Source organism: Corvus kubaryi, unplaced genomic scaffold, assembly GCF_017639235.1.
Source record: "Corvus kubaryi isolate FWS band 111438036 unplaced genomic scaffold, C.kubaryi_AGA036_p1.0 37036, whole genome shotgun sequence".
In the NCBI taxonomy this organism is placed as follows: Eukaryota; Metazoa; Chordata; class Aves; order Passeriformes; family Corvidae; genus Corvus; species Corvus kubaryi.
In genome coordinates, this window is record NW_024581016.1 from 413,788 (window position 1) to 429,947 (window position 16,160).

Genomic DNA, 16,160 nt, shown 5'->3' on the forward strand with positions numbered 1-16,160 from the left:
CTGAAGAAACCCTGCGGCGGTACCGCCACACGTTACGGTAACAGGAGGAGGAGAAGGCAGCCGGCCACAGCAAGGGGCGCAGCATCACTCACCGCCCGCCCCGGCTACCGAAGGAAGCGAGGAGCAGAAACTGGGCCCTGGCACCGCGACACACCCGGGCACCGTGAGGGGCTGAGGCGCTGCCCCCCCGCCGGCCTGGGCTGAACCGCCGCCGCTCGCAGCCCGCGCCCCCCGCTGCCCCCGTCCCGCCAGGCCGTACCTCATGTCTGTGCGGGCCCTACTCACAGCCCCGGCCGCGGCCAGGGCACCGAGGGGCCGGAGGGGCCGGAGCGGCACCCGCAGCCGCCTCCGCCGGACGCGCCATCGCCGCCCTCGCCCCGTCTGAGGGGAGGGGGAGGAGCCCCTCGCGGCCGCCGTACTGACGCGCGGCCAAGGCCCCCGCCTGACTGGCAGGGCGTTCCACCAATCAGAGACCGGAAAAACGGAAGAGCCCCGCCCCCTCCGGCCAATCAGGGTTCTGACAGCCCCGCTCTGACGCGCGGCCTCCGCCCGCCCCCCGCGGGACGGGCAGGGCAGATCACCAATCAGAGGCCGGAACAGCGGCAGGACCCGCCTCCCCGACCAATCACGGCTCTGCCAGGCTGAGGGGGTCAGCCCTCTGGGAGCGGTGAGGGGCGGCCGCGCTCCCTCCTCGCCGCCTGCGCGCGGGGCCTTCGTTGTGCATACGGTGTTAATTCGTGAGGTAATTGCGGGTGGCGTCCCCTCCCTCTCCCTGGCGACGTCCCAGAGGCCGCCCGGGCGCCGTAGCCTCCCTCCTCGTCTCATGGAATGAGTGACATCCGCGGGGTCCAATCGCGCTCCAGCTTTCACCATGAGTGGCGGCCATCAAGACCAATCGCAAGCCTGTCGGGGCTGCCAGGGGCTGTGATTGGTTGCAGACCGAGGGGGCGGTGCCGGAGAGGAGAGGCGGAAGTGAAGGAGCGTCATGGCAACCGCGGGCGCGTCGCGGCGTTCCGGAGTCGCGCGGAGCCGGAGCCCCTGAGCCCTTGAGGGTCGGCCCGGGCCTGTTGGAGCCTCTCGGTGCGGGGCGGGTTCTCTCGGAGCCCTTAGGAGGCTGCCCGTGGGTCGCGGAGCGAACACGGGCCCGACATGTGCGGGGTCTCGGGGTGGTCCCTCAGGGATTAGTGCTGCAATAATGGTCGCATGATTTCCTGCCTCTGCTCCATGCTTTCATTTTTCCTTATTAACTCAGTTTTGTTGGGATTTTTTTTCCTTTCTAAAAGGTTCCTGCTTGTTGAGGACGACACGGGCCGTGTCGGGAGAGGAGACCAGAAACCCAAGCGGTGATTTTTGGTGAAGTCACACGTAAGGTTCGCTGTATTCCTGGACTCGAATTCCCTGTGTTCCCTGTATTCCCTGTGTTCCCTGTATTCCCTGTATTCCCTGTATTCCCTTTGCACTGCCCCTGTCTGAATTGTATGGCTGGGTGGCAAAGATTCCCTGTACTGCATGGGGCACCCATCAGTAAATCCTATGTCATTCAATGCCTTTTCTGCTGTACGTTTATCAATACCTGAAGGGATTCTCCAGGAGAACTGGAGAGGGACTGGGGACAAGGCATGGAGGGCCAGGAGCCAGGGAATGGCTTCCCAGTGCCAGAGGGCAGGGCTGGATGGGAGATTGGGCAGGAATTGTTCCCTGGGAGGGTGGGCAGGCCCTGGCACAGGGTGCCCAGAGCAGCTGGGGCTGCCCCTGGATCCCTGGCAGTGCCCAAGGCCAGGCTGGACATTGGGGCTTGGAGCAGCCTGGCACAGTGGGAGGTGTCCCTGCCATGGCAGGGGTGGCACTGGGTGGGCTTTGAGGTCCCTTCCAACCCAGCCCAGTCTGGGATTCTGTGATCCTCAGTCCTGTGTATTTTCTCTGCTATGGCCAGCTAAACTTGTTGATCTGGTTTAGAACTTCTGTATCACAAAGACTCAAATTGCCTGCAAACAATTGCTGTGTTTCTTATAGAGTGTTCCAATTTAATTTAGCAGGGCTTTAATTCCTTGTTTGCCCTACAGACACTGCAGATGTCACCGTTTGGTTGCTGTGTTTTTTCAGGTCGCTATGAAGGCCTTGTACGGTCAGCAGAATTCTCCTGGAGAGGAAATGACATTTGTGTTCCAGGAAAGAGTGAGTTCCCATCAGAACAGCTCTGTTCATCAGGAGTGGGAGAGGAGAGTTTGGCTGAATGCCACGGGGGAATTGAAGCACTGAAATCTTCCGCAGGCTTGGGAGAGGGCTGGTAGGATCCTTGCACACACAGGCAGCCAAAGGAAGGGAGGGGAGGTGTATTTTTTCATCAGGCAGCACTTGCCAAGACCAGTCCTGGATTTCTCTGCAGTTTTGGTGTCCAAATTTTACAAACAAGCTTTGCAGGCATGAAAAATGAACCCTGGGTCCACATTTCCTGGCTGAATTTTCTGGTCACTGAAAAAGTAGAAATAGAGCTTGAGGAATTTATCAGCTTTGGGATTAGAACAACAGTTCTTACAGGGGTTGTTTATTTGATGCCATTTGGACTTCATTTTGCACTTGAATATTGACCTCAGTGGGTTTGTCAGGATTTGTGCCTCAGATAAAGGGGAAAAAAAAGGCCTCAACAGAAAAATAATGTCATTGTCTGATGAGGTTTAGTAAAGTCTAGTGGTCAGTTTGCAATAATAATATAGTAATATAATAATAATGATGATTATAATGGTAAGTAAGGTCTAGTGACCACTTTGCAATAATACTATCATAATATAATGATGATGAGGAGGATAATAATAGCAGTAATAATAATAGTAATACAGATGTATCCAAAATAGTGTGGTAATCCTCTTTTCCTTGAAAAAACCTGCCTGTTCTGCCTACAAAACAATCTGAAAAGTGGGGAAGTGCTTTCAGGAGCTGGAGAAGCTCCCGTGGGCACATCCATTGTCTAATGTAGCAACTGTGAATCTGTCCTAGGAGAGCCTTCCTCCCACCAGAGACCACGATGTGAAAGTGCAGGTCAGAGCCTGTGCTCTGAGCTGGATGGATACAAAGGTATTTGCTCGGTGTTTTGTAGAAGCTGGGGGTGTCTGTGGTTTCCATGGCCCTTGCCTAGTGACTGGCACAAGCTGAGGCTGTGGCCTTGCTGCTGAGAACGGGCACAGGACTGCTCTGGGGCTCTTGCACATCTCTGAATAAAAAGCATCTGGAATTTGGTTCCTAGTTGATGGAGACAGACCAGTTGTCAGGTGTGAGATCTCTTGCAGTAAATCCCTTTTATCTTCATCTGCACTCTAAGTCACAGGTTGGCTTGGCTGGTAGTAACTCCCTGCTTTTTAATGTGCTTTTAAATTTAAATACAGAATTTATGCCATGGTCTAGTATTGACTGAAGAATTTGTGTACTTTTTCCCCTTAGATAACGATTTGATAATGGCCCAAGCTTACTGTGGTGATCCAACACTGTAAGATGATAATAAACATGCAAGGGTAGAGCCTTATAGCAAGACTGATGGAAGCATTGTTTCCATTTAGCTCCTGTCAGAAATTAAACTGAAGAAGGAACTTGTGCCTGTTGGGCGAGAGATTTCGGGAGTTGTGCTGGAAGGTGAGTGAGTGTCAGTGCCCAGGGAGGGGAGGGAGCAGGGATTACAGTCAGAACAAAGAACTCCTCTTTGGGTAGGGCACCTTAGGAGCAGGAGCTCTTTGCTTCCTTGATTGTTCTCCCAGTGCTGCACTGGGGCCCCTCCCCTGAGGTGGAGTGTCCAGCCTGGCTCTCAGACACACACTGGGTGTGCCTGCATGGAACTCTCTGTGGCTGAGGTGCTGAAATTTAGGGAATTCAGCACTTGGGCTTGGTATGTGTGTAATCAATAGAATTCCTTTTTTTCACTAGAAATGTGTATCTTTAGTTTTGTGAGCTAGTGATAACCAGTGCTTCCAAATGCACATCCCATTCCAGCTATAAATATTTATCTTCTTCCCTTCTTTCCTCCTTTTCACCTCTCCTTGGTGAGTTGGAAGCAAGGTGACCTTTTTCCAGCCAGATGACGAAGTGGTGGGTAAGTTAATGCTTGTTTGCCTCATCAACTGACAGTCAGTCATCTTTTTATAATGAATGACTGAGGTTAGAATAATTGGTAAGGCTAAATTAACCATATATTTTCAAAATTAAATTGCTGTCACATGAATAACTTATAAATGGAAAATTTGTTCTAAGAATGTTCTCTTAGGATTTGAAATATGGTGTTGTATTAACCAACAAATTGTGAATGAATGCCTTAGGAGAGAAGAGTTATTTCTTAGGGACATTCTTTCACACCTGTTTATATTTTGTGTGGTGAATCAAAGGATTAGAGGATGACTGAAGTTCTGAAAATAGGACAGAGTGGAGAGTGATGTGGGGAGAATGTGTGTGTGGGGATTGTGGTCCTGCTTGCATTATTCCCTCATTGCACAAGAGCTGCTCCAGGCAGCTCCTCTAGACTGGTTATTCCCTGGATAAACCCTGGAGACAGCTCCAGGTGTGCACAAGCATATTTTTAATGGGAACTGTGAAAGACTGGACACAGCAGCCAAATGTGCTAGGCAAAGCCCTTTGGTCTAAATGGAGTGTGAGATTTGTGTGGGAGAGGGAAGAAAAGAATGGTTTTCCCTGGGATGGAGGGGACATTAATCCAGGAGACAGAGCAGGTGCCAGAACCTCCTGTTCAGGAGAGTTCTGTGGCCAGTGAAGGTAAAAAGCTCAGTTATGACCAGGATGGAGGGTTTTTTTCTGCCTACCCTGCCTTTGCTTTCTCTGCCTTCCCTGGGTAGTTCGGTTTTCCTGCACGTCCTTTTTCCTATTCCTGCTCTTTAGCACTCCCACATTCCCATGTGTTCTTCCTCTGCTTCTTTCTGTGCCTTTGTTGCTGAACCACACGTTCAGGAATTGGGATGGGAGAGGGGCTGTGGGGTGGCTGCTCCGTGCCTCAGATCCATCCTCTGTGGAATGGGAACACTCAGGGTGTGGAATGAGTTCAGACATCACCAGACAAAAATGACACCTACAGCACCAAAAAGCACTTGGTGGTGTCCCCATTCTTCCTCCCTCAATCCCAAAGTGCTGTAGAAGCACCTCTGGACCCGCCTCGTCCCCACAGACACCCTGGGCAGGACCTGGCCAGGTTCTCTTACCTGTCCCAAACCTGCCAGGAGGGGACAGAACCCAGGCCAAGTGGGACCAGGGAATTCCTTGGGAGAGTGCTTTGGTTGGAACGATTGCTTGTGTGAGATTTAAGTCCGTGTTCCTTTTTTTTCCCAGGAATTTTGCCCCTGGATTCTGAGGAGTCTGGTGTCTGTGAAGTTATCCTGGTTCACGAGCATTATTTGGGTATGTAAATGATACATTTTGCTAATAATTGTTTTTACTGTATCTGTAGAATTCGGTCTAGCTTTTCTAACAGGGAGCCCTTTACCTTGGACCTCTGGGCACACTCCTTCCATTCCAACATTCCAACATGCCAGCTGCCCCACCAAGTCACAGCAATTTGAACCCTCAATGCTCTCAAGGTCTTTTTCTTTGCTGTCACCATTTCACAGTTCACAATGGCCTAAACCACACAAGCAGACTCTTTTCCTTTCCCTTTTTTTTCCCTTTTAATTTCCCATTTTGTTGCTTCATTGTTGCTGTACTTTTTCCTAATCTGTCAAAAAATTTAATGAGGAGAAATTTGCTTTTTTTCTCTCTTTGACTCATTCCAGCAACAACACTTGGGAACAGGCTAACAGATAGGATGCAACAAGCAGACTGGAACTGGAGAAAGGAATTTTCAGGGATGAGGGTCAGGGAAAGCCTAATATTGAAACATTGTTTTCCATTATTATGACCTTCCAGTTTTCCCTTTCTGGGCACAAATTGCTTTGATGAGTGGGATACTAAATGTGGGAGTCCCTGTCTTTCTTCCAACAGTTTGTTACCTTGAGCAAGCTATTATTTTGCTCAAAATTTGCTCTTCCCAAAGAAACTGTTGCTGTCCCATCCCTGGAAGTGTCCAAGGCCAGGTTGGACAGGGCTTGGAGCAGCCTGGGACAGTGGAAGGGTGGCACTGGAGGGGCTTTGAGGTCCCATGCAACCCAAACCAATCTGGGATTCTAAAATCTACATTCGTGTCCTGTTGTTTCTGTGACTGCTCATGAATTCCAGCTGCGTAGCTATGAGGTGGCTCCTTTAAACTTGGTCATACCAAAATGGAATCCCTACTTTCATTGTGTAAAATATGGTAAAATATCCTCTCCATGGCTTCTTACTATATGAGAGGGAAACAGGAGTTGCTGTTGTTGAGCTGTTTGCAGGCGGAGTCTTCCTGACTCGCTGTGGCAGGTTTTGCTAAATCAGCCTCAGGGATTTCCTGGCTTTTTGTTTTTTACCATCTCTTTTGTGTGTGTGTGTGTGTGTGTGTGTTTGTCCCCCCTCAGTTCACAAGCCACAGAAGGTCTGTTGGGCAGAGGCAGCCGGGACGGTCCGGGACGGGCTCCGCGCGTACACGGCCCTGCACTACCTGTCCCAGGTGTCTTCTGGCACAAGTGTCCTCGTCCTGGATGGAGCAAGTGTGGGTAACAGCTGGGCAATAATCACAGATTCCCTCTGTGCAAATAACTCCCTTAGCACATGGCCCCTGCATTTCTCACAGTGGGACTCACCAGGGCTTCTGTGGGACTGCTGGCAGTGCCCTTCATTTCATGGATTTGCAGGAAGGGCCCTCCCACGTGAGATCCTGAGCCAGGAGTATTGTCCTGCCTGGAGTGTGGGGGGTGCAGAGTGGGAGGGTGTTCCAGTGTTCCACAACAGCACAGTTTTGCCCTGAGTCCTCAGGGATGACTGCAGGAAAATGCCTTATTTTTCAGTCCTCTCCCAGCTCTGCTTTTTACCTTTTCTTGGATGGAAATAATGGGAGTTGCATCCCTGCAGTTCTTAGTGCTAATGAAGATGTGGGGCTTCCTTAGCCAAGGCTCTGTAATGTAAACATGGCTGGGGCTTTTTCCTTGGAGCTTTTCTTCCTTCAAGCTCCGAGTTCCAACTGCAGTGAAGGTGGCTGTGGTAATTAAAGTAGAATCTGAGCTATTTTGTTGACAACAAGAACCAGTTAATGACTAAAAGTTCATTCAGAGCTTCCCAGTCACTGAAAAGATTTGTTTTGGCTTCACTTAGGACAGAAGCAGATCCAGGAATATTCAATTCTTGGTTCAGCTGTGTTTTGTTGCAGGAGTAAGTTCATTTCTGGGTACTCTCCTGAGTGGCCTTTGCAATGTAATTGTTCTTAAACAACATCAAATTGTTGCTCTAAATAAATGAACTAATAAATTAGTCAATGAACCTGCTTTTCCTTTCTCAGCCGTTTGGTACCATCGCGATTCAGTTGGCTCAACACAGAGGGGCCAAAGTCATCTCCACTGCCCACAGCCTGGAGGACAAGCAGTACCTCGAGAGGCTCAGACCTACTGGGGGTGAGTTTTACCCTTCAGTGCTAAAGTTTGTCCTAAAAAAAGTCTCAAAATATTTTCTTCTATCTGGTCTAGAGACTTACTTCAGTAAAAATTAAATACAAATTGATAAATAGCCTAATTAAATAGTTTTCAGATTTGTTCTGTACTCCACAGGTATTTAATTTCTGGTTTAGCTGTACTTAATGGCATTTTTATTCTCCATTTAAGTTGTAATGACTGGCAGTACTTTCCAGTAGTGCTGAGTGCTGGCTTTTGGCCTAAGTGCTCAGGAAATCTTTTCATTTGCTGAACTGGTTGCTGTGGGCAGAGGGAAGGATTGCTGACTCACCCCTGTCCCAGTGTGTGCCCGGGCTCACACACCTGACATGCAGTACTCAGCAGGCTCAGATTACTCCTAGCAGTGCTTATGAAGCTTCAGGTACTGCACAGCTGGAGCTGGACATGCACAGGCTCTGCATTCTCCTGCTTTCTAAAGGAGCTTGGCTTCACACACAACACTTGCATTCTTCCCTGACTTCTTCCCTTTCTTCTCTTTGATACTTCAAGTTTGGTTTTTTTTTCCTCTGAAAGTAACATGAGAAAATACTCTGTGTAGGAGCTACTGGCATCTTTTCTGATCAAAATTTCAATGGTGTTTTGTGGAGGAAAGTGGAATATTCCTCTCTTCAGACAGTTCTAAAATAAAGGATGGATTGTCAAGTCTGGCTGGATTGCAGCAAAAGGTTAAAACTGGTGCCTGCTATTTCCTCCTGCAAATACCAAGTGCTGCAGTGTAATCCCCAGATTTCTTTTTCAGAGTATGATTTTTTGTTGTCATTCACTGAAGTTTACAGAGCAGCAGCTGTAAAATGCCTTTGGGGGGAAGCCTTGTGCAGCCACATCTGTATGGTCACAGCTGCATCCACCAAAGCCCCCCTGGGCTGGGGGAAATCAGCTGCAGGAGGTGATGGTGCTGGCAATGCAGCACCTGCCAGGCTGATTTCTCCAGAGCTTGATATTAACTCTGGTTTTGCAGTTTGACAAAAAAATCCCCTATTTTTTCCTTATTTCAGCAGCCTATTTTACTGTCTCTGTGTTTGTATATTTTACTGCACCAGTAGTGGTGGCAGACATCAGAACTGGAGGATTTTTGGGAATGCTGTTGCTATGCAGAGCCTTGTTGCACCAGCTGTTACAGGGCCAAAGAGGAAATATGAAAGACCTAAAACTTCCTTTTGTAATATTTTATGGGTATATTTTGCTAATTATATGAAAAATTCATGAGCTAAGAAAGGACTTGGCAATTTCATTCTCACTTTTTACAGCATTTTAAAGTTCTTTGAATGTTAATATCAGATAGATCCTAAGTAACCCAAGCTCTAAGTGGCTTCTTGTGTCTGTGGGTGGAGAATATTTAGTTTTGTGCTGTTCAGTGGGTTTTTGGTTAGTTTTTGGCAAAGTTTTCAGTGAGCAGCAGTTTGTGTTATCATCGTTGAGCATACCAAGCTGCTTCCTGGAATGGCTGAGGGGGAAAAAATGATAACTGCAACTTTATTTCAAATAAAGAAATAGAACCTGGGTACAGCATTAAAGAGAGAAACAGTTTGAGTGCAAAAGCAAAAAGCTTTTAAAAGTGTTCAGGCTTTTTGGTTTGTTTGTTAATCAGTGTGATTCCAGTGCCTGAAGTAGAAGTTCCTGGTAATGTTCAGGACCAACAGGATGGGGCTTTTTTTGTCTTCAGTAATCTCTGGAGTAAAAATTATAATAGAAGGAAGGAGGGGATTTTAACAGATTTTGACATTTTAATGTCTGTGTTTCAGGCTGGAGACAGAATATTCCTTAAGTAATGAGATGAGTTTTTGTTAGAGAACACAAGGAAAAGTATCTTTACGTACACAGATATTTCCTCTGCTCCCAAGGGCACCTCCTGCTATTTTTTTAGTTTGGTTTGTGAGATTTTTTTTCTGTGCCACCAGCACTGAGCTGTCAGGGGATGCCTCTGCTAAGAACCCACCAGTGATGTCCTGGCTCTCCTGAACACAGTCCCTAAACCCCCAGCACATCCTCTGGGTGACAGGGCTTAAATTTTGCAGCTGAACTTCCTGGGGGAGAGCAAACTCTGGGAACAGGCTGTGGAATCCTGGTGTTTCTGTGCCTCCCAAACAGTGGAGGAGGAGAGAGACTGAAGTTTTGCCAGTCAGAAAAATGTTGCTTTGGAAATTGTGCAAGTCACAGCAGAAGAAACTGAACTAATTTACAGATGTCCTGTGAGAAATATATAAATGACAAAGGATGATGGAAAATTATATTACAATTTATTGCTTGGCCTTTTCCACAGTGGTGAGAACTTTTTTCAGCATTTTTTAGGAAGGAAGTTGACCAGGATTTTGATAAGTACTGTTTGAATTATTGTTCTGAGTTAAGGACATTTTTGCTAAACAGAAAGGAGAAAATAGTCAAACTTATGGAACTCTGGCCTTTCTTTTTGACAGTCAGGCTTTGGGCCTCTGAAACCAGAGTTATTTTCAAAAGGTGAAATTATTTGCAGAAATAATACCATGTCAAATTGCCCCATTAAAGAAAATCTTTTAACTTCCTCACTGAAGAAAACTAAGAAGAAAAGTATATTATGGGAGTTTATTTGCATATGGGGAATGTGACTATCGTTAATTAATTAATTATTATCCTATCTTCAGTAAATTTTGACCGTGTGTTGTCTCTAGTGAAATCATTTGACTTCAGTAAAAAAAGAGAGGGAATGACTTAGGATTTTAATGCATCCTATGATTTAATTGGGGATTTGAAGTGACAAAAAGAACTAAACCCAAGGTATTAACTGATGATTTGTTAATATCCTTAATGACCAGCTCCTTGCCTTTATTCTTCCCTCCTTCCTTCCCTCCTTCCTTCCTTCCTTCCCTCCTTCCTTCCTTCCCTGCTGCTGGGATCACATTCCAGAAGGAGGCCGGCAGCCTTTGGTGGGTAAGTACAGATCAGAGCTGAGGCCAGGAGCCTCTGGAAATGGGCCTCCAAATTTCTTTGATGTTCTTTCAGTTCTCATTTTGCTGTGAAGTTTTTGGCCTGTTTAGTTTCTAAATGTTTGTTCTTCCTCATAATGATGAAACAAAACCAGTAGCTGCTCCTTCTCTGCCCTTGTGTTATTGTTATTATATTAAAAATGGCTTTTGCCTGAAAGAGAGCAGGGCTGGATGGGATCTTGGGCAGGAATTGTTCCCTGGGAGGGTGGGCAGGCCCTGGCACAGGGTGCCCAGAGCAGCTGGGGCTGCCCCTGGATCCCTGGCAGTGCCCAAGGCCAGGCTGGACATTGGGGCTTGGAGCAGCCTGGGACAGTGGGAGGTGTCCCTGCCATGGCCAGGGTGGCACTGGATGGGCTTTAAGGTCCCTCCAACCCAAACCATTCTGGGATTCTCTCATTCCTGATTCGGTGGTTCTTTATAACCAACCATAAATAGGGCATCATAGATACAGGACAGCAAAATGTGTTGGTGGCTTTCAGTTCAGCAATATTTCAAGAGCAGATGTAAATCCCTTCATCTAAACATTTAATGAATGACCCAGAGAGCCAGGACTTGGTAGTTTTGCACAAGAATAGTAAAGAATGAACTTAGAGAAGAATTTCTAATCTTAGAGTGCCACATTTTATCCTTTTGGGCCAACAGACTCATGAGTTGAACTTCTGCATTTATATTGTTTGGTGTTGATTTTGCACTGGGTTGAAAATGGAAAAAAAAAAAGGAGTGCCAGGGGTTTTTTGGGTGTGGCTGCAAACCCATTTGTGGCACCTGCACAGACCAGAAACGGCGTGTGCTGCTTGGAATCCGAGCTCTCGTTTTTGAGCATCTAAACTCCATTGTCATGGATCTAAAGTTGGCTTTTTTGGAGTTAACGCCGTGTCCTGCTCCGGCAGGCCGAGTGATCGACGTGTCCCATGGGAAGATTGACGTGGCCGAGAGCTGCCTGGAGGAGACGGGCGGGCTGGGCGTGGACATCGTCCTGGATGCCGGAGGTACTCCCGGGGGAGTGCCTGCTTCCCTGGGCGTTTCTGTGCGTTGTTCCACAGAGCTCCTCTATCACCCACTAGTGGAAACATCTCTTAGGCAGCCGCTAAACGGGGCTGAAACATTCCTCTGCCTAAAATTAAAAAATGGGTTCAAAGAGTGGAGCTGTGACATCAATGTTTACACTGCCTTGTTTGAATACAGAAATTAACCCTAATTAACAGCACTGTCAACCTGTATTGGCAACCAACTCTAACAGGTGAAAACTCTGAAGTTACTATTCAGAGTAATATAAATTAAATATATGTAAATAAAATATTACATATTATTATACTGCATATTATATCTATTTATTGCTATTGTTATATATTCTATATATAACATTGCTGATAGGTATTTATATATAATAGTATGTAAATATATGGTAGTATATAGCTAAATAGTATGTAAAGATATAGTAGTATATAGTTATATCATTTATATATTTTAATTATATATTATTTTATATTATATGTACTATTCTTTTGTATATATAACACTATATATAGTATATATAACACTATTTTATAGTGTGTTATATATTGTATTGTATATATTATACATTATGTTATATATACTATGTATTATATGTTTTATACATTTTGTGTATTATATATATTTTATACATTTTATGTATTATACTGTATTATGTATAATATATATACTAATATGTTACATACTATATAAAATAAGTTATATTGCTAGTCTATGTTATTGCTATTTATATTATATATATAAACAAAATATTCCTCTGAATAGTAACTTCAGAGCTATTATAAAATATTACTCTGAATAAAGTATATAAAATATTCAGGGTATAAATAAAATAATAAATTCAGAGTTTTCAATGATTTTTAATTGAAACAACCAAAGAACTTAGATTTCCACTGAAGTGTGTGGAAATAAATACACATTGAATTTTCTACATTTTCTTCTGAGCTCAAATGAATTTATTCTCGCTCCCCAGTGAGGTTATACAGTGCTGAAGATGAACCAACTTCCAAATCCCAGCTGCTCCCTCACAAACACGACATCATCACTCTGCTTGGGGTTGGGGGACACTGGATAACGATGGAAAAGAACCTGCAGGTAAAGATGCCTGTGTCAGGGAGTGATTTGTCCCACAGAATCTAGAGATACAGACACATAAAACTCTCCTTTCAACCCATCAGTGTTACAAGTTTCCTCACTTTTAAGAGTGGGCAAAGGGTGGGTTTTTGTTTGGTTTAACCATCTCTATTAAATAACCATTTAACCTTTATTTTTTCACAGGAAAATGGAACTAAATAGAATTTTTCTTTTTTCTTCAATTTGCTTCAGCTGGATCCTCCAGACAGCCATTCATTGTTCCTTAAGGGAGCCACAGTGTCCTTCCTGAACGATGAGATCTGGAACTTGTCCAATGTGCAGCAGGGGAAATATCTCGATATCCTTTGGTGGTCCTGTGGAATTCTCACTGCTCATAGGAGTGAAAGCACAGCTGGGAAATCCCACTGAGAGGTTCTCTGCTGCCCAGTGTTGCAACTCAGCTGAAAGGTGGAGCTAAAGAATAAGAGACACTCAGGTTTTAAGGTATTTTCTGCATTCCTTTTAAATATATCATGGAATCCCAGACTGGGTGGGAAGCACCCTAAAGTTCATCCCACCCCACCCCCTGCCATGGGCAGGAACACCTTCCACTCTCCAGGTTACTCCAAGCCCCATCCAACCTGGCCTTGAAAATGTCTCTACAAGCTTCATTAAAAGTAGTGCTGCAAAACATCCATTCTGGGGGAAAAAATGCACTATTTTGGTTCAGTATTGAACCAATTAATTGAAGATTTGATTCTGTAAGTTTTTATTTTATGCAAGTGACATTTTGGATTTTGTTGTTGTTGTTGTGCTTTTGGGCATTAGACACATCACCTGTAACCTTAATGCACTCGTGTTCACTGCAAAAGTGGAAGTGTTTTGGCTTCCTAACCTTTCCTTTATTTGCAATGTACAGAGATGTTATGTACATAAAATGTACTGATTTGTTTTGTACCTAAAATTTATGGAGGGAAAATGTGGATTGGGAAAAGGAAAAGGAATGTCTCCTACATTTGGGCTGATGCAGCTGCACTGAGCTCCCCAGGCAGGACTTTTTCAGCCCTGGAAGGTTTGGGTGCTTTTGGCTTTAGGGACTTGTGTATCTTGTGAAATTCTGGAGCATCTGGCATTACTGTCATCTGAAGAAATCACAAATTGATCACTTTTTAAAAGAACTTGAGCTTCAAATGTCAACCTGATTGCCCTTAAAATGAAGGATGAACCTTATTGTTTGAGTTTCATACAAAGACTGAATACAGCCCTGTGTGTTGTGCTGTCTTGGCTGTTGGTCATTAACTCGCAGACCCCTCACATGGCAGTGGTGCTCCAAGAACTTCCAGCCTCTGCTGTGTTCTCAGCTCCATTTTGGCTTTTTATCAGGTGCCTGTATGAATAGGCACAACAGCTACCTGGTCCCAAAATCTGTTCTCTTCATTTTGCACAGATTATTGATTTGCCATTTTGCCATTGATTATTGATTGATTGATTGATGTTGTACTAGTGCAGGCTGCACTTGTATTTCATATTGAAATACTGAGTATTTGCATATTGAAATAATTGAAATATTCCATATTTCATTTCTGCATCCTGTTTCAGGAAAGGAGGTTTCTGATATAGAAACAAGTGCAAAAATCTGATCTAAAGCCTGGAATTGAGGTTCATTTTCATTTTGCCTTGATCCTGCTGGGTTTGTATCAGTACAGGGCTCTGACCAGCAAATGTGATTGTAAAGAGATTTCTCTCCAGCTCTGTTGCTGTTCCTTAACAGTCCTCTTGGATACCCATCCTAGAAGATATCATGGAGAAATTATCAAGTAGCGTTTTCAGGTGAGAGATGTGGAGTTTTTTGTGGGTTTTTTAATTCAGCATTAGCATTGGAAAACTCTTGCCAGCACTAACACTCCTAAGCAGAGCTTCAGGAGATAGGAGGACTCCCATAATAAGGTAGGAATGGAAGATCCCTTCCCTTAAAGCCAGGATAACAATGGCTGTTGAGCAGAACCCTCCCCACCACCCCTTTTTTTCCCCCTGCAAGAAGGGTGTCTTTTAATTGACTCGTGGCTGCTGTTAGCTTTGGGGCTTTTCCCTTCTTCTGTGCTTTGGAGCAAAGCCATAAAACTGTTACTTTGTTGGAGGAGGGAGGTTGACACGGTGGAAGTAAAATCTGTCCTGTGACATTTCTGTTGTTCTGAGTGTGCTCACCAGCACTTTTTACTGTTTCCTTTTAGGCCTCAGCTGGATGAACCGATCCCATTGTACGAAGCCAAAGTTTCTATGGAAATAGTTCAGAAGAATCAAGCAAGAAAGAGACAAGTCATCCAGTTCTGACACACAACTTCTGATTTCTCAGCCTGGGGAAGATAAAGAAATGTAATGTATTTGTGGAGTAAATCAGCGTACACTTGCAGGCAGTTCTGTAAACAGAATTTAAACATCCTTTGTACCTCAGCACAAATGGTCTCTGAAGCTTCCATGACTTCAGGGTTTTTTTAATTCCCTTGAGCAGAATGTTCCCATCAGCAGCTTCTAAAGAAGGAGCCTTGAAATAAAAATCTTGTCTGCCCTGCCCCAGTTACAAATGTCAGAAACATCTACAGGCAAACTCAGTCGCTGTTGGTTTACCCTAAGAAATTAAAGAGGGAAAAAAAGATGGGTTTATTAGTCTTTTTTTCTCCAACCCCTGCCAGTAGTTACCTTTATAGTTACCTTTTGCTTTTGAGTGCACTGAGACCAAATGCTACACTTAAAGACCTTAATCCACATTTTAAATGGTTATTCAAGCAAAGGACAGGCAAAACTATCCAGGCTGGCAAGGATGCCAGAAGGGAAGGATGTGGTAATGACAGCAGGAGTTTCCTCCAGCTCTTTGCCTTCCTTTCAGCACTAAGGCAGTAAACCTGGTAAATCCAGAGTCCCCAGGCTGGTGGAATTGTGTGAGTCAGATGTTTGAGGCACTTAATGTAGCTTGTTACCTTTGATATCTCCCTGTGCTGTGCACTTTCACTTCCCTTCTTTTAACCTCAGCACAGCCCAGGTCTGTCTCTCCAGCATTATCCATGATTGTGGCCTGTCTGCAAGTCAGCAGTGGGGAATGAACTGCATTTTTCTTTCCTCAAAGCACGTGCCTTCCTACATGCTCTGAGAGCGAAAATACTTTTTTATCTTTCAGCTACGTTGCTCATTTTCACCGTGGATGGCTCAAACCATGGACATGGGCACGTCAAAGCAGTGTCGGGAGTGGGAAAATTTGAGACAAAATAGATTATCCAGAACCACACTTGATCTGTCTCCTCTCACTCACCAGACCTGGAGGAGGTGCTGGATAAATGATGCAGGGCAAGCTGATGAAATCAGGAGTGACTCTGGTTTTATCCTTGCGTGCTGCAGTGCAGCCTCGGAAAGGAGAGGTGCTTTGTGCCCGTGTGCACACACGGTCCGGAGCGCGTGAATCGGCCGGGAGCCCCGCACGGGTTCGGAAGCCTTGTACCCAGCTGTGGAGTTTTTCCCTGATGTTGCTCAGTTTTGCTTCAATGTTTCCAAAGTAAAGCAG

General features: G+C 45.2%; 1 protein-coding gene across 7 annotated transcripts; it reads left to right on the forward strand.

Annotated features, from left to right (window-relative positions):
* Positions 1 to 642: 642 nt before the first annotated feature.
* On the forward strand, positions 643 to 16,148 carry CRYZL1 (crystallin zeta like 1). 7 transcript variants are annotated; one of them, XM_042020644.1, is made up of 16 exons: positions 960 to 1,080; positions 1,284 to 1,370; positions 2,104 to 2,175; positions 2,995 to 3,072; positions 3,552 to 3,624; positions 4,034 to 4,078; positions 5,320 to 5,388; positions 6,474 to 6,607; positions 7,391 to 7,502; positions 10,440 to 10,463; positions 11,410 to 11,508; positions 12,507 to 12,628; positions 12,860 to 12,965; positions 14,392 to 14,437; positions 14,839 to 14,980; positions 15,780 to 16,148. In XM_042020644.1, exons 3-15 carry the CDS (start codon positions 2,110 to 2,112, stop codon positions 14,936 to 14,938), a joined length of 1,074 nt encoding a protein of 357 aa, XP_041876578.1. In that variant the 5' UTR covers positions 960 to 1,080; positions 1,284 to 1,370; positions 2,104 to 2,109; the 3' UTR covers positions 14,939 to 14,980; positions 15,780 to 16,148. The 7 variants fall into 7 exon arrangements, with proteins under 7 accessions (XP_041876579.1, XP_041876577.1, XP_041876578.1 ...); XM_042020645.1 differs by lacking the exons at positions 960 to 1,080; positions 15,780 to 16,148 and adding an exon at positions 643 to 742 and having other exon boundaries at positions 14,839 to 15,260; XM_042020643.1 differs by lacking the exon at positions 15,780 to 16,148 and having other exon boundaries at positions 959 to 1,080; positions 1,284 to 1,365; positions 14,839 to 15,260.
* Positions 16,149 to 16,160: the final 12 nt, after the last annotated feature.

Coding starts and splice junctions, on each gene's coding strand:
- CRYZL1 (XM_042020645.1), top strand. CDS start 2,110: ATGAAGGCCTTGTACGGTCAGCAGAATTCTCCTGGAGAGGAAATGACA. Junction 4,079..5,319: donor GCCAGATGACGAAGTGGTGG/GTAAGTTAATGC, acceptor TTTTTTTCCCAG/GAATTTTGCCCCTGGATTCT. Junction 7,503..10,439: donor GAGGCTCAGACCTACTGGGG/GTGAGTTTTACC, acceptor ATCACATTCCAG/AAGGAGGCCGGCAGCCTTTG.